The sequence below is a fragment of the Orbicella faveolata genome, unplaced genomic scaffold (assembly GCF_042242905.1).
Source record: "Orbicella faveolata isolate gen_17 unplaced genomic scaffold, um_ofav_v1 contig_14, whole genome shotgun sequence".
NCBI classification, from domain to species: domain Eukaryota; kingdom Metazoa; phylum Cnidaria; class Anthozoa; order Scleractinia; family Merulinidae; genus Orbicella; species Orbicella faveolata.
The window spans coordinates 13,179,552-13,205,258 of record NW_028301541.1 but is presented as its reverse complement, the minus strand read 5'-3'; the positions used below and the strand labels follow the sequence as shown (position 1 = coordinate 13,205,258).

General features: G+C 38.9%; 2 protein-coding genes across 2 annotated transcripts; both read right to left on the bottom strand.

The window, feature by feature from the left end:
* Positions 1 to 1,633: 1,633 nt before the first annotated feature.
* Positions 1,634 to 25,700, bottom strand: LOC110066800 (DNA methyltransferase 1-associated protein 1-like). The gene is made up of 18 exons (XM_089287525.1): positions 25,509 to 25,700; positions 22,747 to 22,838; positions 20,145 to 20,340; positions 18,222 to 18,260; positions 17,282 to 17,352; positions 16,739 to 16,796; positions 14,708 to 14,767; positions 14,194 to 14,307; positions 12,797 to 12,930; positions 12,360 to 12,429; positions 11,842 to 11,907; positions 11,640 to 11,712; positions 11,123 to 11,174; positions 3,893 to 3,964; positions 3,336 to 3,379; positions 2,767 to 2,801; positions 2,225 to 2,293; positions 1,634 to 1,837 (listed from the first exon to the last, which is right to left on the bottom strand). The coding sequence occupies exons 1-18, from the start codon at positions 25,590 to 25,592 to the stop codon at positions 1,772 to 1,774; spliced, it is 1,395 nt and encodes a 464-aa protein (XP_089143651.1). The 5' UTR covers positions 25,593 to 25,700; the 3' UTR covers positions 1,634 to 1,771.
* Positions 4,733 to 7,932, bottom strand: LOC149114079 (uncharacterized). Its single transcript, XM_089287533.1, has one exon. It carries the CDS (start codon positions 7,601 to 7,603, stop codon positions 6,782 to 6,784), a length of 822 nt encoding a protein of 273 aa, XP_089143659.1. The 5' UTR covers positions 7,604 to 7,932; the 3' UTR covers positions 4,733 to 6,781.
* Positions 25,701 to 25,707: the final 7 nt, after the last annotated feature.

Below are 25,707 nucleotides of genomic sequence, written 5' to 3'. Positions count from 1 at the left end.
TAAGCTTTCAGAAAATGCAAAAAGGACTGTAATATACTTAAAGTTATTCTGGTACAAGGTTTGTGTCCATTAAAACTGAAATTGCTCTAGTCAAAAAGAATGTGACGAACAATGTCAGGTAATAAAACACTTGTGTGTGTTAAGTTTTTTTTTTTCTTTTTTCTTTTTCTGCTTCTTGTTTAGTCTAGTACACCTTGTATTTTGTATCAATTATTGAAACGTAATACATTTTTAGCAACATATAATATTTTAATTCTCGGAAATATGGCATTGCATGACATAACTTACAAAAAACACCAGGTGCCTACTGAGGAGTACTGTTATTTTATCAAGTTTCACGTGTACTTTAAAATCAAATTACAAATATAATAAAAATAAGGCAAAGTTGATATTTGTTACAATGGCCCAGTACAGAATTAGTTCAGAATTGTTTGTTAATTCTCTATTTATAATTTTTCGACTCGGCTCGCTTTGTTATTCGCCTGACGATATTCTTGTAATAAAGATGGCATATTGCGTTACAGCATTTATCTTCTCTCCTGTGTCTTAATTTTCTATATCTCAGATCTATGATGCACTTTTTTCAAATTAGCATTTCTCCCATATCATTTCTAGTTGTCAGATGGCATACGTTTTCAAATTGCTTGTCTGACTATGTATGCATTGTGTATCTATTTTATACAACATGTATTCTCTTGCGCATGGGTATAGGCTACTTGGAGCCACTTGTTATTCTATGTTCCGGAATGTTCCGTGATGTTCCGAAACGACGCCCAACAAAAAACTATTGTAGGTAGCAATTACAATTCAATGCTTATTTACAGTTATGATCTGAGAGAACAGTTTACGGTTGTGCAGACAACGGCTCGTCGCTGCCGTTGATGAACTAGAACATTAACCTGTAACTAGAAAACTAAACAAAATAACTTCTCTGATGAATTTCCTATTTTTAACAGCAAAAGCTAATAAACAAATAAAACTTAAACAAAAACTGCCAAACCACAGCCTTTGACGAATGGCAAATAATGATTATTATACAATCAAGGTCTCGGTAAGGGTTATCAGCCTCAGCCTTCCGCTTCGGCTGATAACCCCTACCTCGACCTTGATTACACACGTTATTCCAAAATGGCCGCCATTTAAGTATTCTTTTGTTTACTTGCAAATTAGCCCTTTTTACCTCGTTCTTAAACTCGACATTCAAAAGAATATTTTCCCTTAAACGAGGCAACAAGGGCTCATTTTCAAGTAAACAAAAAAATACTAAAATGACGGCCATTTTGGAATAAGGTGTCTTCTGGATATCACAAAAACCTCATCCAATAATTGTTTAAAATACATGACAATACACAAAGTAGTTTGTGACAAAATTACAGAATACAAATTGTGGAAGTGGCCAAAAGACGAGAAACCTAAAGAAGCCGGGTTTTGTGCATCTTTGGCAGGCCAAGACGCTTAGCAGTCTACATCTCTATCTGTGGCAGTGTGCCATGACTTTTCACACCCTTAATAGCCACCTTTATCAAGAGCTGAACATTGGTCAGTTTTTTTTTTTAGATTTTCTGATTTGTTATAAGTTTTGCATCGGAGCTAGAGTGGCTTACTCGTTGAAAAATTAAAACAACACTCTGGATTAACAAGAATCTTTTCATCCAATCTTTATTTACAAACGTTTTCGTGTCTTCAGTTTAGAGACGCCGACCCAAGATCCCGTTATTCTGTTGAATGTCACGCATCAGGAGACGTCGAGGATCTGTTTAGTCTTTCTATCTTAAAGTCTCTTGGTTTTCTTCAGCGGATTTTGGTCCAAAAACGAGGCTGCTGTTCTTCTTTTTCTCTGTTTGCAAAACAAAACAAAAAGAAGTTCACTTTAGGACCATATAAGTCTACAGGGCTTACGCTTATCAGTATTCTTTCTTTTGACTCTGGATCAGTGTACTCTTTGCTTTGGACAACTGCGCTCAGTCTTTGGTCTCTTAACCAAAAATGTCTGAATTCCTTCATCGAGCCAAATTTTGCTCGTTAGAGGCTAAGAATAGTCGATTGGACCGATTTATGGCGAAAGAGAAACTTTTGGAGAAAATCTGTGCCTTTCTTTAATCACCTTACAACGATCAGGACAGGACGCCGGGGTTTCTATTAAAACAGCTACCTGAGTAACACTAGCGAACTCGACTGACTGTAATCTATTTTGCTATCGTTACTCTCCAGTAAGCACACCTACCGCATTTGGAGTCCCTGGTGAAGGGGTCACTGCGTCTATCAATGGCGTAGACGAAGGAGCTGTAATTTGCTGAGAGATAAGAACACATTTTTTAACATCACAAGTTCAGAATGGCCCGTATTCACATTGTATTGACCAATCAAAGCCAAAATCTGAGAAAATTCAATAAGACTTTTGTTCTGTTCAAAATGGTTATGGATGAATGTAACTGGCTAAAAACGTTTTTTCTGCCCTTCTTGTGCCCGTAAAAAATTGCAAACTTTTTATATGACTTTCATAGTGAATTGTAAATTATTTGGCTTTAAATAAGCAATATTGTCGAGTACGAGTTATATTAGAACTCCATAACACAGATCGTCTGGTGTTCGATTCATTGTAAATAAACTGGACAGTAAACAAGGCAACTGTTTCAGCATTTGAGAAGATCTTTCAGAAAAAAATACAAAACAATGCAACGATCTGGTCAAAGTTAATGGGTGCCTAGTGTTAGGAACATTCTAATAAAAGAGATTTCTATTTATCAATGAAACAATTATACAAACCACTTTAGGAATAGTAGTAACAGCTTCAACAGGAACTAAGGAAAAAAAGAGAAAGCCCCGCTTAATATAATTTGGCGGCAAAAACTAAAAACATCAAATATGACTTAAATAAAAAGACTCAACGCAAAACACACGCCTATGATGATGATTTATTTTTTGAACTGGAATTCTTCACTTAATGTTTTTCGTGTGCTACACAGTGTTACACTGTAACAAAGCATTTGATCTTTCGTGCATGTTTGTAAAATAAATTAAACTTAACTTAGCTTACCAGGGCCAAAAATGCAAACACTTAAAACAATAATAGACTAACAATGACAAAAGCAGCAGCAACAACAACAATAACTGTCTTCATACGAACTGTGACAACAGAAATATGGAAATTTCGCTGCCTTGATTCAAATAACCAAACAAAACCAAGAATCTGTGGATGCTCGCAGAGGAAAGTTAAAAAATGTATTGATCAACGGTTTTCTCAAGATCCCGAAAAATAATGACATCATAACATCTACAATGACAGGAAGTACCAATAACCTTAAAATAAAACCGGAATTATGCTATGTAGATACCATTTATGGTTGATATGTCCTTTCCCAAGGCTTCCAGACGATGTCTGACAAAAAATGAATACTTGAGATCATTTCAGCGTTTGATTTTATCAACAAAGAGTCATAATTACTTCAATATTAAATAAATAGCTGGCGAGAGTATGTTTAACAATTCACTTCAAACGGTATAGCAGGCACGATTGTGGAGATCAAGTCCAAATAGTTAAAGAATTCTATACGTTAAGCTCACACCTTATTAACGGGTTTTAAAGCTTTAAAAAACTCATGTAACTGCTGTAACTATCTGGCTGGCATACCAGAACTATATACTACTCTTAAACGTCCAAAAAACGTACCTGAAAATTAACTAAGTACAGTAAATAGTTAAACTAAGCTAGTCTAGCGTGATCAACTGGGCAAGAGAAGCTCTGAAAAAACTGATCTTTTCTGACTGACACCAAAGAACTGGATCGAAAGTGATTTTCAGTCCTTCGACAGGTGATTAAACCACTTGTTGTGTGCTGAATAGTTTCTATCATTTTTTCGTCATATTCCTCGTGTTTAATCTTCACACTTACTTCAGGGATTGGATTTCAAATTCACAGTTTCCAGCTGCCTGTTTCAAGTCATATAACAGAATCATCTCATTTCTGTAAAATAAAACTTGTTACTTAACATTGTAAACACGGTGAGGAAGTTGACATTAGTTTGACTGCACATGTTATACGGGCATTGGCATTTACCCTCGCACCTTTGAAATAACTTGAAAAGGGTTCAAAGAGCCGGATATATTACTGAGTCACGCTGCACTTCTGCACTGTACGTCACAAACATACCCAGTTTCAGACTAGAGTATAAGCATATCGTACACTTACCTAATAAAGGTACGCACTCCAGTAGTAATACTCGCTCATATGACCGGTAACCAATCAGAAGCCGAGAAAGACAATGGGCTATTGTTTGGAGAACAATGGATGCTATTGTTTTCCAAATCCAAGATGGCCGCCACAAATTTCAGCCAATCAGGAGCCGATTTAAGAACAATGGATGCTATTGTCTTCCGAATCCAAGATGGCCGCCACAAATTTCAGCCAATCAGGAGCCGAATTAAGAATTCAAGATGGCGGCGCCCACGAAAGTCGGCCATGTTGGAAAACAGCCCACCAGCCTCGACGGAGGACGGGGATCGGTCTCACGGATTTCCATGGCGACACAAATCACGCCAGGGTCACGCAAAAATTGTCATGCAACTTCAAACTCGATACTCACAGTGTCCTGTGGTCCTAAACGACAGAGGTCCGGTATTTAAAAACCAAACGTCACGCAGTGTCCAATGTCACGAACTTTAATATCAACACTTTTTGGCTAACATTAAAAGATATGACGTCATTGCCATGTTGATCGAGTAAAAAGACCGGTTTCTATCGTCATCACACAATTTTTCAAATGAACTTTAATGTCCAAAACGTTTGCGCTAAAATTACAGAAAGCTGGTCATTGTGTCTCAAATAAGATAGCACTATCAAAAGAAATGGAACAGAAATAATTTTATCCAGCGTGAATGCAATCTTTGACGAGTAACGAATAATAAGCGAAGACAAAAATTTATAGGCTAAAAGGTGAGAAGAAAAAAAATACAATTGAAATGCTTCAAGTGAAAATGAATTGCTAATGCAGATTACAATAAAATCTAAACTCCTTGATCTCCACTGTTCCCTTGAGAAAAGCATCATTCAAAGGAATCTTGAACAAACAAAAGGCATTTTGGGCGACCACTGAAGCGGAATTAACATAATTAGTCAGAGATGAAACATGAAATAAATTAAAACCGAAAAGCACATGTTTAGAGGCTGAAATCATGAGAGACTGTATCTTAACCCTTGAGAATAAAATCAAAGGAATTTCAAACAAACGTTTCGCGCTTGAAGTAAAGATTTAACTTCATTTACAAACACTGCAAATCGCTCCTAATTCAACAATTATAGTTGTCTAAGCGGGTTTCCAATAGCGCCAAAATAAATCACTTACATCAAACATAGTCCTTTCCTCCAAAGCGTCCCACAACTAGCAATCGCTCAACTCCATAGCCACGAAGACAGTAAAGAATGTTACGCTTAGAAAAGAGGACCTGTGCTGAACGTTGTCACAAGTAAAATGAACTCTAACAAGACCGATTGACTTATAAACTCGCAAAACAAAACAAAAACAAAAACAAAGAGTCTGAGTCTTTGCAACGTTTATTGAATAACGATAATAAAAACAATAACATGAACTCCGAAAGAGAATTGATTACAATTTTTAACTCTTTAACTCTTGACCGTCGGTATTCCACAAAGTGTTGGGAGCTAAACTCGTTTCCTGTTTCACAGACTCTTGGTCCCTGGCCCCAAAACGCACGATATTCTGCCCTAGTTTTCTTTGCTTTTGGTCATGAAGTCTTTGCCTGATCCGTTCCTTATTCTTGGCATAATAACTTCTCCAATACTCGTTGATCCGTTCCCTGTTGTTTTTACAGTATTGTCTTCGGTAATTTCTGATGTGCTCCTTGTTCTGTTGACAATAGGCTCTTTGGCTGCTGGCGAGTCGTTCCTTGTTGTTTTCATACCATCTTTTACGACGGGTTTTGAGAATCCCGACGTTCTCTGCACGATATCTCTTTTGTTGGGCCAGGATTCGCTGTTTGTTCCTGGCATAATATTTCTTGTGGTAGGCCTTTTTACAGCCAACCCTCTGGTCATTCCCTGACAGTTGATTGGAGCAATTCATCTTGCATGTGTGGCGTCTAAAACCCTGGAATCACACACTCTTATAAGAGTCACATGGCTAATTCAGGTCTTAACCTCTTCTTCTACTTCCTCTTCGTCATCATCGTCGGGGAGTAACTTCTTCCAAATTAGTCTGTTTAGCAGGAATTTTCGTTTTGCCACTGCCGACTCGGCCGCTTCGTCAAAATCCATGTCGTCTTCCTCAATGAAGCGTCGAAGAGTCTTCATGACTTTACAGCGTATTGCGTCGTGTTTGATACGGTGAGTCCATTTTAGACGCTCTAAGTAAGTCCTTCGTAGCCTTCTTCTACTTACAGGTAATAGGACGGTGAAAGCAGCATTTTCGGCATAGTTTTGGGATTTTCCCTTATCCAGGAACTGCTGGACTTCTTTCAGATAGGTTTGTTTGACGTCTTCCCGACGTTTTGACGTAGCGGACTCCACGGATCTGGTTCATCGTCGTCCGCTTCTTCTTCCTTTTCGGAGCTGCTACTATCCTCATCTTCTTCCTGTTCCTCTTCAGGCTCCTCTTCATCCACCTCTTCTACCTCTTCAACGTTCTTATCATTGTTATCTTCCACGGGGCCAAAAATATCTGTTGAACGATCATCCATGATTCTCGTCGACCTTCACCCACGACAACGTACTTCAAATGAGCCGAGTCGATTACACTGACGTTTAATATAACATTTTGGGCAATGATCAGACATCCTCTCTCTTTCTTCGATGCCAGCGCGGGTATCCTTCGTGCGTCATGAGGTGACTAAACACGCGTTTCCTGTCATCACTGGCGGGATGTAAATCCAGGACCGTGTACCCAAACGGTCGTTCGGTCACTTTTTGATACGCGTCCATCATGTCTTGCCAGCAAGTGGGAAAAGCTTGAAACAGTAAATTCTTCATCCCTAATTGATCTCTTGGATTTTTGAAGGCTACGATGTTGTGGGCGTTCCTGGAAATACTCTTGGCGTATTTCCCTGGTGGAAACATGTCTTGGCACAAGTACAACACGGTGATATTTTGATGATGAGAGTGTTTGGTGAATAAGTCTAGCAACGCTTTGTCCTCACCTCCCTCTGCCATCAGATCGTCCAGTGCGAGTAATCTACCCTTCGGAAACCATGACTTGAGATGGTCTGACTCTGGAATCCCTTCGTGAAATTGCACACCAGCGTCTTCCATGTCTCTAAATCCGTCTTGCCACGCCCCGTAGCAATAATGAATCGTAGTGGGAGGGTTGACAAACAATTCTTCCAAGTGATCCAAGAGTAACGATTCGGTAAAACACGTCTTGCCACAACCAGAAGAGCCCACGATCAAAATACTGGAGGATGTCTTGAACCTAAACGCTTCTCCCATTTCTATTCTACTAGGGATCCCATGGTGCTTTTCGGTAGGAAATGTGACATTTGGGACATCTCGTGTCTTTTCTGATCCACTGCGTTGACAACTATGTTTTTCGTGACGAATTCTACTGTCTACACGAGAGAATAGTCTATGACAATATCGACAATAAAGGGACATGACTCCTTGCTAGTTTGACTCAAAATGAATTGAGGCAGTTAATGCCTTAGTTTTATACATGATTAATGATCGAGTTGACGAGTGTGGTGGAGGTGGTGGCGGTGGTGGTGGTGGTGGTGATGGTAAATGTGGTGGTGGTGCAGGTAATGGATGTGGTGATGGTGAATGTGGTGGATGTGGTGGTGGTGGTGAATGTGGTGGTGGTGGTGGATGTGGTGGTGGTGGATGCGGTGATGGTGGTGTAGGTAATGGATGTGGCTGTGGTGGTGAATGTGGTGGATGTGGCGGTGGTGGCGGTGGTGGCGGTGGTGATGAATATAGTTTTGGTGGTGATGGTGTAGGTGGTGGTGGTGGTGGATGTGGTGGTGGCGGCGGTGGTAAATGTGGTGGTGGTGTAGGTGGTGGTGGTGGTGGTGTAGGTGGTGGTGGTGGTGGTGTAGGTGGTGGATGTGGTGGTGGTGGTGGTAAATGTGGTGGATGTGGCGGTGGTGGTGGTAGATGTGGTGGATGTGGCGGTGGTGGTGGTGAATGTGGTGGTGGTGGTGGATGTGGTGGTGGTAAATGTGGTGGTGGTGTAGGTGGTGATGGTGGTGGTGAATGTGGTGGATGTGGCGGTGGTGGTGGTAGATGTGGTGGATGTGGCGGTGGTGGTGGTGGTAAAATGTGGTAGTAGTGGATGAGGTGGTGGTGGTGTCGTAAAAGATGGTATGAAAACAACAAGGAACGACTCGCCAGCAGCCAGAGAGTCTATTGTCAACAGAACAAGGAGCACATCAGAAATTACCGAAGACAATACTGTAAAAACAACAGGGAACGGATCAACGAGTATTGGAGAAGTTATTATGCCAAGAATAAGGAACGGATCAGGCAAAGACTTCATGACCAAAAGCAAAGAAAACTAGGGCAGAATATCGTGCGTTTTGGGGCCAGGGACCAAGAGTCTGTGAAACAGGAAACGAGTTTAGTTCCCAACACTTTGTGGAATACCGACGGTCAAGAGTTAAAGAGTTAAAAATTGTAATCAATTCTCTTTCGGAGTTCATGTTATTATTTTTATTATCATTATTCAATAAACGTTATCAAGACTCAGACTCTTTGTTTTTGTTTTTGTTTTGTTTTACGAGTTTTTTGAGTTACAATAAAAGTTACAGGTTACACCCAAGCTGTGTCTTCAGGGTAAATGGGGGGTGAAAAAGATGACTGAAGAGTTAATCTGTTGATAATCACTTCATCCTCAGCGTCGTCGTGCAGCCACGACAGGAACAATAACCTAAACTTTACTTCGCGTACGCAGAGCATTACTTCCTTTGGGATGTTTCTACTGAACATTTCATACACCGTCTGTCTTATTAATTGAGTAATGATCATCCACGGCAAGTTGACATAGGCATGGATGTACAGGGTAGCGTTTCCCCTTTGCTGCACGAAGATGGTGAGTCTTGTATAAAATTCAAACCAGATGGAAAGATTCGCATGGTACGGCAAGGTCCTCCACGAAACAATATTACGAGTGTGAATATGATAAGGCCGTCCCCCTCGCCGATACCTATTGATGGCATTCGTTGCGTTGGTAATCCTCTCGCGTACCACCTCCTCCCAAGGTGAAGTTGTGCCTCATCTTCATTCCTCCGAGGATTTGAGGTTTTGCAATGTCCGCACTTATCTGAGTATTGTAACTCCTGTTGCAAACATCTCTTGTGCAAAAATTTTCCACAGCAATAAGTTTTCGCACTACATCGAGTCAAGGAGTCAATAACAAGGTCGCCTTGACAGATGAAACATTTGTCCTTGAACTCATCTACTTCGGGGGTCAATCCTAGTAGTCTTCGACTTCTTCTAACTTCCATTTCGTGAGTCAAGAAACTTTGTTTTGGTCCTTTTCAAAACGTGTGAAGGTTTTATATAGCAGACTAAGAGGGAGTACCCCCTTATCCCTATTTTACCCCTTTGGCCGAGAAGGGAGTGGGACAAGTCTAGGATTGGTTCCCGATGAGGTCACCGTCCCATGATGCTTTGGAACGGGGAGTACCCCCTCACCCCAATTTTTACCCCTTCGACCGCGAAAGGAGTGGGGCAAGTCTAAGATTGGTTCCCGATGAGGTCACGATCCCACGATGCTTTGGAACGGGGAGTACCCCCTTACACCTATTTTAACCGTTCGACCGAGAAGGGACTGGGGCAAGTCTAGGATTGGTTCTCGATGAGGTCACCGTCCCAGGATGCTTTGGAACGAATAGAAAGGTACACAAGTGCCTCGGACACAAGTCTCTCCGTCTCCATTATGGCCGCTTGTTGGACGGACCTCTGTCATTTAGGACCACAGGACACTGTAAGTATCGATTTTGAAGTTGCATGACATTTTTTGCGTGACCCTGGCGTGATTTGTGTCGCCACGGAAATCCGTGAGACCGATCCCAGTCCTCCGTCGAGGCTGGTGGGCTGTTTTCCAACATGGCCGACTTTCGTGGGCGCCGCCATCTTGAATTCTTAATTCGGCTCCTGATTGGCTGAAATTTGTGGCGGCCATCTTGGATTTGGAAAACAATAGCATCCATTGTTCTCCAAACAATAGCCTATTGTCTTTCTCGTCTCCTGATTGGTTACCGGTCATATGAGCGTGTATTACTACTCACTCCCTCCACCCCCTTTCCCAGAGAGTGTAATCTAAGCGAAGCTCTGACGCGCTGAAGGCGTCATACTTTAGAAAATTTGGTAACCCATCGATCTAAAAAATTTTGGCTGTCACGTGACTGTCCGTACGTATGTACGGACGGACGTACATACAAGACTAATACCTTGAAAATATGAGAGTAGCACCATTACCATAGGTACATTTTTGATATTGGAGATCCATGTTATGGTTAATTGACAGCTGTCAAAACAAGGTATCCGCTGACCAGTATTATGTGACCATATCACCGTTTCAGGTTTAACAGCTCATAGAGGTCGCGTGTTTGTTTTTAAGTTGACCACTGACCAGGTATTCGTTTTCGAATGGATCGCAGGCTCAAGTCAGGTTATTACTCTGGGGGAGAAGCTTTCACTTGATTACTTGAGATGCTCACACTTGATTAGTTTTTAAGTTTCTGATCCGAGAAAAAAAAATTCTCTTTTTCTTTTATGACTAGTTATTGTAATCAAGAGCTCCGCGTTTAGGCTTGGCTAAATCTATTTAGTATCACCCAATTAGTGGACTAATGAAAATCCCGCATTTTAATTGGTTACACTACTAGAGGGCTAATAGCAATAGTCCTCGAGTAGCGAAATTGGCGCAATCGAGCGTGACGCTTTCTTTCGTTTTATTCCCTCATAAATATTTCTTCAACTTGCATTTGCTAACTTTATTATTGCCTTTTCTGTCCTACAAGTTGGGTGATACTAAAACAATTAGACCCGTCGCCCTCAAGGGCCACGAGTCAATAGCCCATTCGGCCTCGCCTCATGTGCTATTGACGCGTAGCCGTTGCGAGCTACGGGTCTAACTGTTAAATATTACTTACTATCAGATTAAGCGATTACCTCAATTCGTTGAACTGGTGGCTTATGTGTTCAGTTGGCATCGGCATAAGATCTAACAAGTAAGCAAAAAAATTTAATTCAAACGGTTAGAGAAGAAAACTTAAACTAGAGAACTGACAAAGATGTAACTAATGTATCTGTCAATTCCAGTACTACTTTACTGGGTATAAGTGGGGTATTTTCTAATCCCGGAGGCGAGGCTAACAACTCCTCTTTATCAAACACTGAGTCTTCTTGTTATGATTCAGCATATGTTGATCTGCGTTATTTTCGAGACGAGCCTAGCGCTGACGTATTTGCCCTCTTTTTTGGTCCCACCTCATCCAAATGCGTAGGGTCGATTTCCAGCCGTTTTGTAGTCCCGCGTTCCTTAAACCACACTCCCAAAACGGCTGGAAATCAAGCCTACTCAATGCGTTGAATACCATACTATCCCCTGGACACTGCGATCTTCTTATTAAAAAGAAAGCTAATGCACGGCGAAATACAGCATTACAAGTATCATGTATGCACTCACCAACTCCTAACTCTTCTAGAAGTTGTTCAACTGCCTTGGCTTTTTTGGTTCCGACGGATCCTGGCATCTTCATCTGAAAACAACATTGAACAAGCTATGTATAGTGTGTATACGGAGTATAATCTTACAGATGGAAAGGGGCAAAGAGGGTACACTTCTAAAGAGACAGTAAGACTTCATTCATTGACATAAGATTTCTTACCCTGCCACTCCGCAGATACACACCAGCTCCCTTACTCTCTGGAAACTTAACTCCTGATGCTTCAGCCTGCAAGAGATTACCAATGTTATCCAAAGAGAATTATATAACAAGTCAAATTATTCTGGCATTTTGATTGTTCTTACTTATGATCTATTGGAGAAAAGATGCATACATGATGTCATTACCATTTTTTACTACAACAAAACGAGTAGTTTCCATGTTGCCGTGCGTCTGTTCAGTAATAAATCACAGAAGACATCAAAATATGGTAAGAACATCAGTGACACACTCGCCTAACGGCTGGTGTACCACTTATTTGTTCTTATCACATTTTAACCTCATCTGTGGTCTATTACTGAACAGACGCACAGCAACATGAATTCTGTTTGTTAAAGAAATAGCCATATTAAGTTGCACCACATAATAATTCAAACCCGTGCCAAATGTTACCATTCCCATTTCTTTGGCACTGTTCTTATTTAGGATTTCATTGTATTAAAAAATGACGAAATATTTACCTTCACAGGTTTGTCTGCTAATTCTCCTTTCTTTTTAGTAGGCTTCTTTTTCACTGGCTTCTTGTCTCTTCTAGTAAAAGGAAAAAATTAATCAGCACTTACAAGTGGATGCTTATCACACTATTCAAAAATTCTAACCTAAAAAGAATTCACACCTGCCAAAACATAGCAAACAAATGAAAGATATGCTATAAAATATCTACTGTATACTGTACACACCTCTTCATTTGACATTTTCCTAAGTCTTTCGCTTGTAATTCAGAATTCTAGTCTTGTGGCTCATCTGACCAGTGACACTAGCCAGTACAGGTTAGCTCAACATTTTGTCAGGTATTTCTTAAATATTTACTGCTGTCTATTTACACATCTTAATGTTAAGTAACACAACACAAAGAAAGTGATGACATGTACTGTTCCCAAAGTTAAGTTAAACATACTTAAATCTGTAGGAGTCTGCTTGGTTCTCAGCGGCTGTGATAAGTTTCTGTAGATCCTGTTGTTTCTTTTCTCTCTCTTTCTTGCGCAGTTCGATTTTCCTTAGCTCTGCAACTAGCATTTCTTCCTCTTGCACCTTACAAATATTCATTAAATATTCATTTTTAGCATTTTAGTCTTGTTTAGTGCCCTCAATTAGTCTACTGGGACTAAATACTTTGACACTTAAATTAAGGTTCTTTACAAGTAAACATTCAGAACTTTACACTTTCATTTTCACTTTGAAGAAAAGTGAAAGAAGATACTGCCAGAGGAAGAAGCTACTGCCGCATTTTAAGAACTGTCATACTGTACTTAGAGTTGTCTAAGTCCCACTATGCCACTTACAATAACACTATACATGTACTCTATTCTGGACATTCCTACATCATCATGCCCTAACCTAAAGGCAGACTCTCCACTTGGCAAATAGTTATAGTTCACAAGTGTTACATGTTTTGCCTTGCTATCCGAAAGTAGCAACCCCCGAAAGTTGCAGCCACCTGGAAGTAGCAAAATATAAGGGCTGGTAAATCCAAAAGAAATGTTAAGTTCTGAAAAAACTTAACAGAGGTCAACCTTAAACAAACATATCCTTATCATCCATGTTGTGCTTCCTGAGGGTTCAACTCTTCTCAAGAAAATGATTTAAGGAACAGAAAAACAATGTATTTAATTTCTTCAAACAACAGTAGGGTTTGTCACTGAAGTTGAATGGCAGTCACTTAGAATGAACCTACACTGTACAGGGCTGGTCATTATAAATCACTGTTCACATATTTTCCCCTCTGTCAGTATGGCCCTGTGTAATGTTACTTTGTGCTGACACTTAGGAGCAATTTAGTGATCAGCTTTAGTATCAATATGAAAACAATACATGTAGGCAATACAGCTAAAACCTTCAATCTCTGACTGCATCTGTCTTATTATTCAGGGCTGGGTTGTAACCCAAGATTAGTGAGAATTAAGATTTCAGTTAAAAAACCTTTCAGTGAGGTTTTCTGTTCATATTGTTTGTCCTTCCATTTTGAATTTGAATAATCTTAAACTACACAAAACATAAGCAGTGAAAAACATTTTTTACACACTTAAGTTAACTTTTAGCCCTGGGGTAACTGGCTTTTGAACAACCCAGCCCAGATGATTATTGAAATAACAATCACAAGTTAAATTTATACAAAAGCAAACAATAATTGTCAAATACTTGTGAAATGTTTGTGGCTATTGTGCTTTAAAAAAATGCTTTATCTCACATGTTCATGATTAATTTAGTTAAAAGGGAAAATTTAATGGGAAAATTTTCCCAATGGCTCATCTGAGCATCAAAGAAGCTGACATGGTTGGCAGCTGTACAATGTACCTGTTCTTGAGTACGGTTAAACAGCTTCAGAAGTTGTCTTTTTCTCTCTGTTTCATGCTGACTGTCATATGGTGCAGGCAAATTCTGTGGTTCTTGCCCTGGGGGGGCTCGAGCCTGTAATAATAAGCCCAAAATTAAACCAGCTTTATAACAGTCATACAATTCTTATAAATCAATAATGTATTTGAAAATTAATGTTCTTGCAAGTGATTATTATCAAGAAGGATGGTACAGTATACAAAGACCACACTATGTTGTACCTTTGTGTACAAAATTCTTTATTCTATGTGTGACATGTAAATCCCAACCCCTCTTCAGTGCCAAGAAAATCATGCTTTTTCAAGCTATAATAAACTGAAAGTGGTAAAATGTATTCCACACAATTTCATTATTACAAGTATGGTATAGTATGAAACAACAGTTATGACCTGAAACATTGTTTGCCTAATAATGAAGGTTCTTGCTAACCCAGAAGGAGGACATGACTGTTACAGCCTGCTAAGGTGCCATTTACCTTGAGTAACCTTGTAACACAGCTATAGTAGCGATCCTTTAACTCTTCAATTGTACGAGTCTGAAACAATAAAAAAATAATATTCATAAATATAGCTTATTAACCAAGAGTAAGGGCTGTACTGGGAGAATATTGGGCCAAGGTCTTGACAGCACAGACTGAGCCCAGTAAGGTCCGTAGAAACAAGACGGTGGGCCGATATTCTCCAGTACAGTCCTGAGCAAGCTTGGTTATAAGAGACTTACTACACAACTAAAAATCCTCAAGAAAAATAATGCAGGATCATTCAAACTGAATGTCCCAGAGGTTGAGTACATGCTGAGGAAAAGGCTGGTCCGCTACTTTATTTGACATGTAATAAGTTGACTTATCAACCCAAGTTAAAGAAGTCCATCGCTTTGATTCCAATACAGCAAATCTGTAGTCAGCTGGTCAAACCAAAGAACTTTTGTCATTGAACTAATATTATTACATCTCTCAATTAGTATGTGCACTGTGATTGGTCAGTTTAGCGGACCATACTCTCCTGTACGGCCCGCTAAATTTTACAGTTGGTTTTGTTGCCAAACTGTCTCGTGATTTATCGATAAGTGTTCTTAACTTTTAAAGCAAGTGAAAGTTTGAAACTTTCTTCTACTCTAAATTATGTAATAAAGCATGCTAACGACTTAAAAACAGTTTCAAACTGACTCGTTTTGCTTTCGAGGTGTGTCAGAAATTTGAAGCCTTTCCAAGTCCACGTGAATAGAAATTGTTTCTGAAGCCGTCAGGCACACAGTAGAGATATAATAAATATCTTACTAACCTCGTCTTCTTGGTGCATACTGTAAGTTATGGACCCTCGTTTTCCCCCCCTTGATTTATGGCCCAAGCGCAAAGGGGAAAAAACTCGGTCTGTAACTTACAGTACCGACCGAGAAGATGACGTTAGTAAGAGGTATATATTAATGCACTTCCTAAAGTGACAGCTTATTCTCCTTTGCTTTCTACACCCTGTCCACTTGCAGCTTAAGCAAACTTATTGTAAATTCAGCCTGTTTCTAATTTAACAAGAAGTCCCTAGCCTGTGAGCAGGCTCACATTTGAGTCACACGCATGAGTGGCAAAGAGCAAAGTGATCCGGTGGGAAGGAGTCTGGTGAAGTGGCGCCAAGAAAGTGAGCCTGCCCTGATCTCTGTAATTTTTTCATTTCTGCTTCGTCTGAGCGAAGTGAAATACCATTGGGCGAAAAGCGGAAAGGTGAGAAAACTGTCAATCTCAATTAATACATTGAAAAATGACCAATACTGTGGAATCATAATACACTGCTTTTCCATGAAACTTGTTAGGTCCCAGAACACTTTTCACTTGAGTGTGGAAAGTAATTTGCATTTTCTTTGGTTTTGAATTACCACAACATGAATGGCTTAAAAAGCTTGTGCCCCTCTGTCATCTAATCAGAAGTAAATCCAAAACCATTAATGACTTGCTGGAACTAATTTTTCTGCCCTTCACATTAGCTACATGTAGTTAAGATAACACAAAGGTTGGTAATTCAGTGAAGGAAACACTCATCTGTTAGTTTTGCCTTTTAAAGTGCATGTATTGTGGCATGTTAGACCAAAACAAAAATAGCTAAGAGTATTTTGGGATATTACATTTTATAATCTTAATGGTTACATATAGTGTGCATGGGAAGATTTTACTTAAAGGAGCATGGAACAATGACAAGGTCCTGGACAGGCAAAAGCAATTATAATCTTACATGTCACAGCCCTGATAGTCCAAAAGAGATAAAAGATTTGTGTGGTCCACTGCAAAATTAAGAGAATCTTAAACAAACTAACCTCAACACACCTAATTTATAGTATTTGAATGACGAAACATTAAATAATTTTGTGAGACAATAAGAATTTCTACCATGATTAGTGCTATCATTAGTATTAAAAGCCATTAATAGACATTAAAAGTGTTTAATTAAAAGTTAACATTAAAGATAAAATAAAATATACATGTATGTTCACAAATTGGATTTAACTAGTTACACTTCACCTGATGCTTCTCCTTGTCAAATCTGTCATGAATGGTTATGAAACGAAGATCAAACCGTCTTAAGAGAAAAGAGAACCAATATAAAATAACATATTAATATTTATAACTATATTTCTATCTACAAGTAATACAATCCCATATCTTTGACACCTAGTGTTTGAAAACACTGTCATCACAAGAAACTGAATGTGTGCATTTTTAACCATACTGCTATAATTCTACAGATAGAAATACAGAACTGCAGTGTAGTCTGATTATACCCAAGCAAAGATAATTTACATTTCAATAATCACAACAAACCAGTGATGTTGAAAAGCCTTTCTTTTCCTGTCTATATTTTGAAAAGACAGCAAAAACATTTTCTTTGCATTTCTTCAAGTTAAAGAAAATCTCACCAAAGTATAGGAGAACTTGAAAAAGTTGTAGAGACACACACCTATGGCCCACACTTGACAACATTGCCTGTTCTCCTAAACTGATACACTATAGATATAACACGGGAAAGGTTTCTTTTTCTTACATTACTGTGTATATGCAAATTACCTGCAGAGATCAAACAAGTGATCAGTTTCATCCCGTGTCCATGTGGAGGGGGGGCCATCATGGAGGTACATCTGTAATAAGTACAATAATGCATAATGTCAGCTTAGGAGAATTATTAGGTAGGTGTGATATTGGGAAAATGTTATTACCCAAACAAATCTTAATAAGGTACACACATTGTTAGGTAATGGTTGCATTTAAGGGAGTGCAACATGTCTTTTATGTTTTTATTTGCTTCCAAATGAAATTAAAACCTCAAAATAATTACATAGGTCCGGATCCTTACTGTCAAAAAGAGGGTACAGAATAGATGTAAAAAACAGGGAAGATCAAGAGGAAGAGTGTTAAATTTTTTAACCTGTACTAACTCTGGAAGAAGAACACTGAACAGCAACAAAAAAGCATTAAGTGTGTTTCTGTAGCTCTCAAAATTTTATGAACACTACACTTTCATAGACACTAGGCAAAATGTCATTTGACACAGATTGTATTCAACTACAAGGTTTCCTACAATTTACTGGAGTATTCCACACATAGGTTCAGCTTGGTCTGAATTTGAAGTGTGTTGGAATGTAAGTAAAAAATCTGTGGACTGAGTTTTTGGCAATGTTCAGAAGATGTCCAGAAAAAATTCAGAGAGTTCAGAGATTTGAAAGAGTAATCAGAAACATTCCAAAATCTTTAAACAGCTCATAATGTTGCCTCTCAACCCTAACAAAATGACAGAGTATTAATTAACAATCTTGGATTGACTATGTAGTGTATCAAGCAGTTATTTTAAGAAAGCCACAACTGCAGGTACACACTTTCCGTGAGCGAAGAATTGGCACTGTATAAAGTCAAGTCCCATAATGAGTATTTCCCCTACTCCATGGTTGGCTTGAAAGCATAGCATTTACAGTGTAGCTTGTAATAAACCATATTTGAAGGTTAAACCAACCTGGTACTCTTCATCTGTATAGCTTGGAACATTAACTTTCTGGAGATGTAAAAGTTAAAACATTCAATAAATATTTCATGATAAAAGAGCAGACATAAGTTACCTCCGATTCATAGCTAAAATGCACTGGCTGAAGGAACAAATTGAACTAATAACTAATTAAAATTAAACTAATAACCCTCATAGTAATAGTTAATGGCCCAAAGAACATTATAGAGAACAGTCTCGTATGCTGACAGGATGACTGAGACATTTTTCAGACTGTAAGACATGAATGGTATGTGTATCTACAACCCAGGGGGGAGGGGGAGGACTCTCAGATAAATTGGGTGGGGGTGTGCAGTCTGCTTCCCAAAACCCTCACACCCGGGGGGGGGGGGAGGGGGCAGTTACTGTCATATATGGGCTATATAGGTATGTGCCACTGTGACGGGTATGGTTTTCAAGCAGTTTACTCTAGGATAGGATATATAAATCAGAGCATTTGGGTCTAGAATAGGGTATCAATTTTCACAAAACTGACCAATTGGTTGAAGATTTTATCTAGACTAAAGAAACCAGGAATTGCCACTCAAAAATATAAAAAAATCAAATTGGTAAGATTAAATTTACACAAATAAGCCTCCACAGTGTCGATAGATGGGGGGATTTGGGGAGTTTACTCTAGTATAGGGTAGCAAAATTCAGCTGAACTAGCTCTGGTTTAGGCTAAGGGGTTCCAGGGTCCCAGCGGCACAAATCCCTACCTAGAAATTCCCAAAGTACCCCCCCCCCCCCCCCCCCGCCCTGGCCCTCACACTATTTATGACCAAAGTCTGCGATTTTCCCTACCCTATTTATGACCTGACCGAAAATTCAATACCCCATTTATGACCTGACCCTTAAATCGATACTTTATTTCAGACTGGCCTTATCATTAGTTCCCTATTTCAGACCCATGTTAAATTGCCATAAACATAATTTGTGAAGGGTTTTTGTTGATGGTCTTATTGATCATGATGAGAAAGTAGCTTCTTCTTAAAAACATACCCATATCAAGACTACAGTGCAAAAACCATACCCTATTTATGACCAAAATGACCAAAATCAATACCCTATTTAGGACAAAAACATCTGCCCTTAGGGGTGCACATTTCTATATAGCCCATATAAGGGAATACTCCCCCCCAGATCTACAAAAACTGGTTTCACCTACCCACCTATACATACACTACTTCTAATCGTTTAATATATATCTTGCACTCACTACTCTTCCCTAGAAAATCTCTCAGTTACTATGTGCACTTTAATTGGTCAATAAGCAAGCTGTATTCTACAGTATGGCTGCTAAAATCTGAGGCACTTTTTATTGCCAAAATTTCTCATGATCTATTGCCAAGTTCTCTTTACATTCATAGCAAATAAACAAGAAAAAAAATGTTTTATTTCCTTGAATAATTTTGATGACATGTATTGAAGCAAGCTAATGACTTAGCAACAACTTCAAATTGAATTGCTTCGATTTTGACATACATCAATCATTTGAAGCTATTCTAGATTCCTTGTCTTCTTCTCTGCATGACTTGAAATGGCCTACCGTACCTGTCCAACACACACTGAGTAGATAAATACCTTGTCTTCTCAGTCCATATTGTAAGTTAAAGATCCTTGTTTTTCCCCTTTGATTTATGTTTTCTGCATGTCATGATTGGGCCACAAATCAAAGGGAGAAAATTTTTACTTGGTCTGTAACTTACAGTATAGACCTCAAACTTGGTTAGTAAGAGGTATAAATATATAAGCTCTTTACTCTCTCATTGTCCACCTGGAGACAGTTTTAGTGAAACTGTGGTATGAAAGTGACTCCTGTACAAAATTCCTCTGAACTGTCTCATTGACAATGCCACAGAAAGGTACAAAAAATGAGACCCTAAAGTCATATACCTTGTTAAACCTTGCAAAAGGATATTCTTTTCCCTCATCAGCTGCTCTTCTCCAGTGGTACAGCTTAGCACCATCTGTTCGAGCAGGATTTATAAAAGGCACCCACTTCCATGGCCTTACATGTCGCCGCCCTAACTTTGCCTTCATTTGTTTGTATCCATGACAAGTGTCTGATGAGGCAAGTGGTGGGGAGTCTCTAAATGGTTTAAAAAGAGAGAAAGAAATGAGTAAGTATTGAACCTGGCCCCTAAAGTCTAATCCCCACTGATCCCTGGTCGGTAGAAGCAGGTAATGTGGGGAGCGAATGTCTCCCCGCAGAGAGAAGTGCAGTTGGGAGGTCAAACTTTCTTGGCAATTAGGAAGCCATGATAACCTTCAGAAGCTTGATGACTGGAACCTCTTCTATTGATGAAGGCAACAAGAAGATTTTCAGCTGATTTCAATGTCCAAAACAACTGAACTGGTCTTAGCTGTCTTGAAAACAAAGTCCCTATCACCCTAACACCAGGGAACCCAGTGGAACTAAAGCAAAGGAAAAAATAGTCCCCCAAGTTAACTTTGATTTTATTGACTTCAGCTTGTACAGAACTCAGCAGTTCGCCTTGTTACCTTGACTAGAAGGCAGGAACACATCACACCAATACTAAGGAGCTTACATTGGTTGCCAGTTCATTTTAGGATTATTTTCAAAATATTGTTGTTAACTTACAAAGCTCTGAATGGACTGGCCCCTGATTACATTAGAGACCTACTGCGATTTAACATTTCTGGTCGCACACTAAGATCTTCAAACAACAGGTTGCTTGATGAGCCTAGAGCAAATCTTAAAACGTATGGTGAAAGGGCTTTTCTGTGGCAGCACCAAGGCTCTGGAATAAACTACCCCTCCAGATCAGACTTTCATCATCAGAGGCAGTTTTTAAGGCTAATCTTAAGACTTATCTTTTTAAGCGTGCATTTGATTTGTAATTTTTACTTTTTATTTGTAGCCTAATTGTATTATATAGCGTATTTAATTCTTAGGATTTTAACTTTTAGGATTTAGGATTTTAGGTTTTTAAAGAATTAGGATTTTAATTTTAGGATTTTAAACTTAGGATTTCAATTTTAAAGTATTGTAAAGCACCATGGACAATTAGTGGAAAATGGCACTATATAAATGTATATTTATTTATTTATTTATTTATTTATATAGACACAAGTGTTTTACTGGAAAATACACCACTCGTAAAATTCATACTAAACCACATCCGGGACTCGAGTGGCATATTTTCCACATCCTCAGTAGTGAAGATATCGATGATTTTACTGATATCAAGTTTGTCTCCTAAATTGTACTTAAATTCGTTGGTGTATCATAGAAATATCTATGGGGCTTCCTCAAAAGTCTTCGGCCTTTTTTGGTAATCTTCAGAAATCCTTGGTGATGTTCAGAAATTTTCAGAAAATGTTCGGAAGCATTTGTGTGACCTTCAGACAAGTTTTGGAGAATCTTCGGAAATCTTCGGAAAGTGGTCGGAAATCTTCAGCAAATCATGAAAAACGCTGTCATTAGTATGTCTATATAATAAAAAAGAACATACATACATACATACATACATATGCTTTATTTATAACATTACACATTAGCGTGAAGACATGAATTTTATGTTCACGTGGCAAGAACAATATCTCACGAGTGAGCACAATCCTCTTACCACTGTGTAATATCCTCTACATATTTTTTATATGCTCTGTTAACAGCCCTGGCAGCTGGGAATGACCTAGTAGACTTAAGTTAATACCTTGTAACCAAAAATGTTATAGATTTTCATGGATACTATTACAAGATATATATGTTTGGAAATGCAAAGCGATTCAAAAACATTTTATGGCTTTGTGATTGATAAATTTTCCAAACCTTAATATCCAGCTACAGAGGTGGCACTGACAGTGCTAAGAGCACTTGTAACCCACTAATGTGACCCTGGTTGGATTTTGGCCTAGTGTCATGCGTGTGGGTTGAGTTTGTTGCCGGTTTTGCCTTGCTCTGATGGTTTTTCTCTGGGTACTTTGGTTTTCCTCCCTCCACAAAAACCAACATCCCTAAATTCCAACTTGACCAGGACAGAGTACTACATGAAAACCAGCTAAGGCTCATGTGACTTCCTCTCTAAACATTTTACCAGAAGCAATCACTCAACAACAACTGTGGATGCTCTATGCTCCATACAAAGACTGACTGAAGAGAGTTTAGGAAGTAATATATCAAACACAAGAAACATTGTTTCATTGGGATATCCAAACACCGAGAAGAGAGTATTTTTGACGAAATTCGAGGTGTTTGGATAGAGCCGATGAACCACTGTCTCGAGTGTTTGATATATCTTCTCAATCGAAATAAAAACTAAGGAGTAAACGGAGAACTTAAATCGTCAAAGTCTATGCTAATTAAGACCGGGTATCCAAACCTCCTTCATGGTTGTGATTTTCTTTGTTTTAACTGGATGAATTATTAATGAGTTAGAGAAAAGAATATCTAGCAAGCAGCACTGACTGAATAGCTTTTTCCCATAACCCATAAAGTTAAAAATCACTGGCTGACTTTTTCCACTGCACTAACCTGTTGTCACTGTATAGCAAGGCATACAGCTCACGATGCATCCCCTCTGGACGTTTGAAGCTTTGTTCCCCAGCTCTTCTAAGCTTTCTTGGCTAACAGATCAATGTAAAGTTGAGAGAAAGATGATAATAACACTCTAATAATGAACAGACAATGACTTCAAATCATTGATTATCGATCACTATGAATAGATTGTGATATTGTTTTCTGATATTATTAGTGTATTATCTTCAGGTTAGAAACAGATTAACCTGAGAAAAAAATTGGCCTGCAACATGTTCAAAAAGTAGAGAGAATTTAAAACTGTTGACATGTCATCAATCTCATTATGGAAACACTGTTTCAGCCAGGAAATTTTACTTGAGGGCCAAAATGGCCCCTGAAGATCTTTTTTAGGGGCCAATTTTTTAGGAAAGGGGCCAATAAATTGAAAGCTACAGAAGGAAAAAAAAGCATCGGGGTACCAAGGAAAATAAAGCAGTTTATTAGGATCTATGATAAAATTTAATAGTAAGCAGGAGGAGGAGGAGGCAGGATTCCTGCAAGGGTGCACTCTGGTGGAAACACTGGAAAACAATTAAAATAAGATGACTTGTAGGCAGCACGCAGTAACAACTAATAATCTTGTACAACTGAGTTTAGTAATCAACCGCTTTCGGCTGCTAGTGTCAGACTTCAACAGAATTAAACTACGAGATACAAAGGTGGAACTTATTTTATATTAAACCTCTGCAGTACGAAGTACGCTTCTACTATAGGGTGTGAACAACAAAACACCCACAAGAAATACGTGCAGGATATTACTAAAATCCTGTGTTAGAAAATGTGCAATGTAAGCGGGGCTCACAGATTTAACATTAAATCCGTGAGTTTCTTTTTGTGGTAAAACCCACATGATGGCATATGTGCAGCAGTTGACCTGCAGCCATACCTGGAGATGGTTTTCAGTCCACCACACAATACCAACCAGTTCTGGCCAATGCAGGTGAAGCAGCTGCACCCTTTCAATTTAATCATCAGGAATTTCAGCGCCCTTTTAAACCAGCAAGGACTGAGTGGAAGCGAACTGTGAGTGGGCTCAACAGCCACTGAATTGTTGGAAAACCTTCCACATAACCTCATGGTTATTTTCTTTGATGTATATGAAGAGTAATTATGAACAGAAAAAAGCATGGGCACCTGTGGGTGCCTGAGTAAAACATCCAGTTATTTGAACTGGGGGCAGAGCAAAATATCACTGGAATGCTTTGTTTGTAAAATGATTCTTTCAATTCAAATTAAGGCTTGATTATGGATGGGGAAAGCATGGGCGCCTGTAGGTACAGTAGAACATCCAGTCATTTGAACTGATGGCAGAGCGAAATATCGCTGAAGTGCTTTGTTTGTTGTGACTTTTTTCATTATGTAAATAAATTGTTATGGAAGAAGTTCAGACACTCAAAACGATATGCAAAGTTGAAATACATAACAACAATACAGTTTTCTGGACTTTGCACTAGTTATGTAATACCTCTGTAATAAATGCCAAGACTGCTTGTTCACTCCAATCACGCTTAGTCTTCCAGCCAGTTTTCCAGCAGAGCACAGCTAAGTGAAGGCCCACTCTCCCACCCTCATTGCATGGATTGTACCTCTACTTGACCTCCCCTAAGCCAAGCTGTTCCATCTTGGCTTAGTCTGCTGGTCAATCATTATTCCCATATCTTATTTCAACTGAGTATGAATGGGAGTGTTGTGAAATAGAATACTATATAAGAGCTCTGCATCTCATTTCAGCCCAGTTTGCATAAGAATCCTTTGGCTGTTGGCAGTCACAACATGTTGTCTCTCTTCTGGTTTACTTCTAAATGCTACCACGCTTCTCATTTCCCCTCCCTTCCTTTCCCAATCCTTTTATACTTCCAACTCACTCTAGTGCAGTCGCATTTCTCCATCTCTTATTTAGTAAGCATGAAAGGGACTGCTGCAAATAGTATGCTATTCCCTATCTTGTTGCATTTGCTAGAGAAACTTGCACATATTTGGTAGGATTTAATTCATGAAGCAATAGGATGACAACATACGTGGAGTGCGATACTTATGGTATCACAATGTTTTTATTACAGGATGATTGTAATACTTCCTTGGCTTTCCTAATTTGCTATCATGGTCTGGATTAAATGAGCTTATTTTAGTGTACAAACATTCAACAGATGTCTATACACTGTTTTCAACTACAAGTGTTTTGTGTCAATTTTTGGCCTACTTAACACTGTTAGTTTATGGCCATCTGACTGTTGGTAATGTGTCAGTATCATGTAGACCCTCGTGCAGTTAGTTGACAGGTTACCAACGGCCAAAACTAGTAGCCATTGTTCACTATAACTAAAAAATTACTTGCCAAGAGTGAAGATATGCCAACTTTTTTTCTGTTCCTGATCTATTTGAGAGATTATCGATGATTATTACACCCATTGACCAACAACAATCAGTTACGATTACAAAGGTGGGTTTAAATAAACGTCTGGCCTCTCATATAAAACGAACAAAGGACCTCACTGAAAAACAAGGCGTTTATGTGAAGCAGGCGTTTATGTGAAGCAGGCGTTTTAGTCAAGGCCTGGCGTTTAAGCGAGAAAATACAGTACATTAGTTTCAAATAAACGGAAAAGCTATAATTATGTCATTTACTGCATGTAAGAGTCTATCTAGTTAACTAAATTTATTATTGCACGGTAGTTTTAAAAACACCTTTTGATAACAACTATAAAAGCCAAGCTTACCTTGTTTCCTCCAACGATAGCCTCTTTACTTGGCGCAGAAGCAAGCCCTTGCTCCAACTCCAAAATATCTCGAATATCACTCATGTTGTCAACTTAACTATCAAAACAATTTACAAGTGAACTAGCTAGCAATATGGACTCGACTCAACTCAACTGTAGGCCGCCATGTTGAATTCGTCCCGGGTCCCAGTTTCACTCG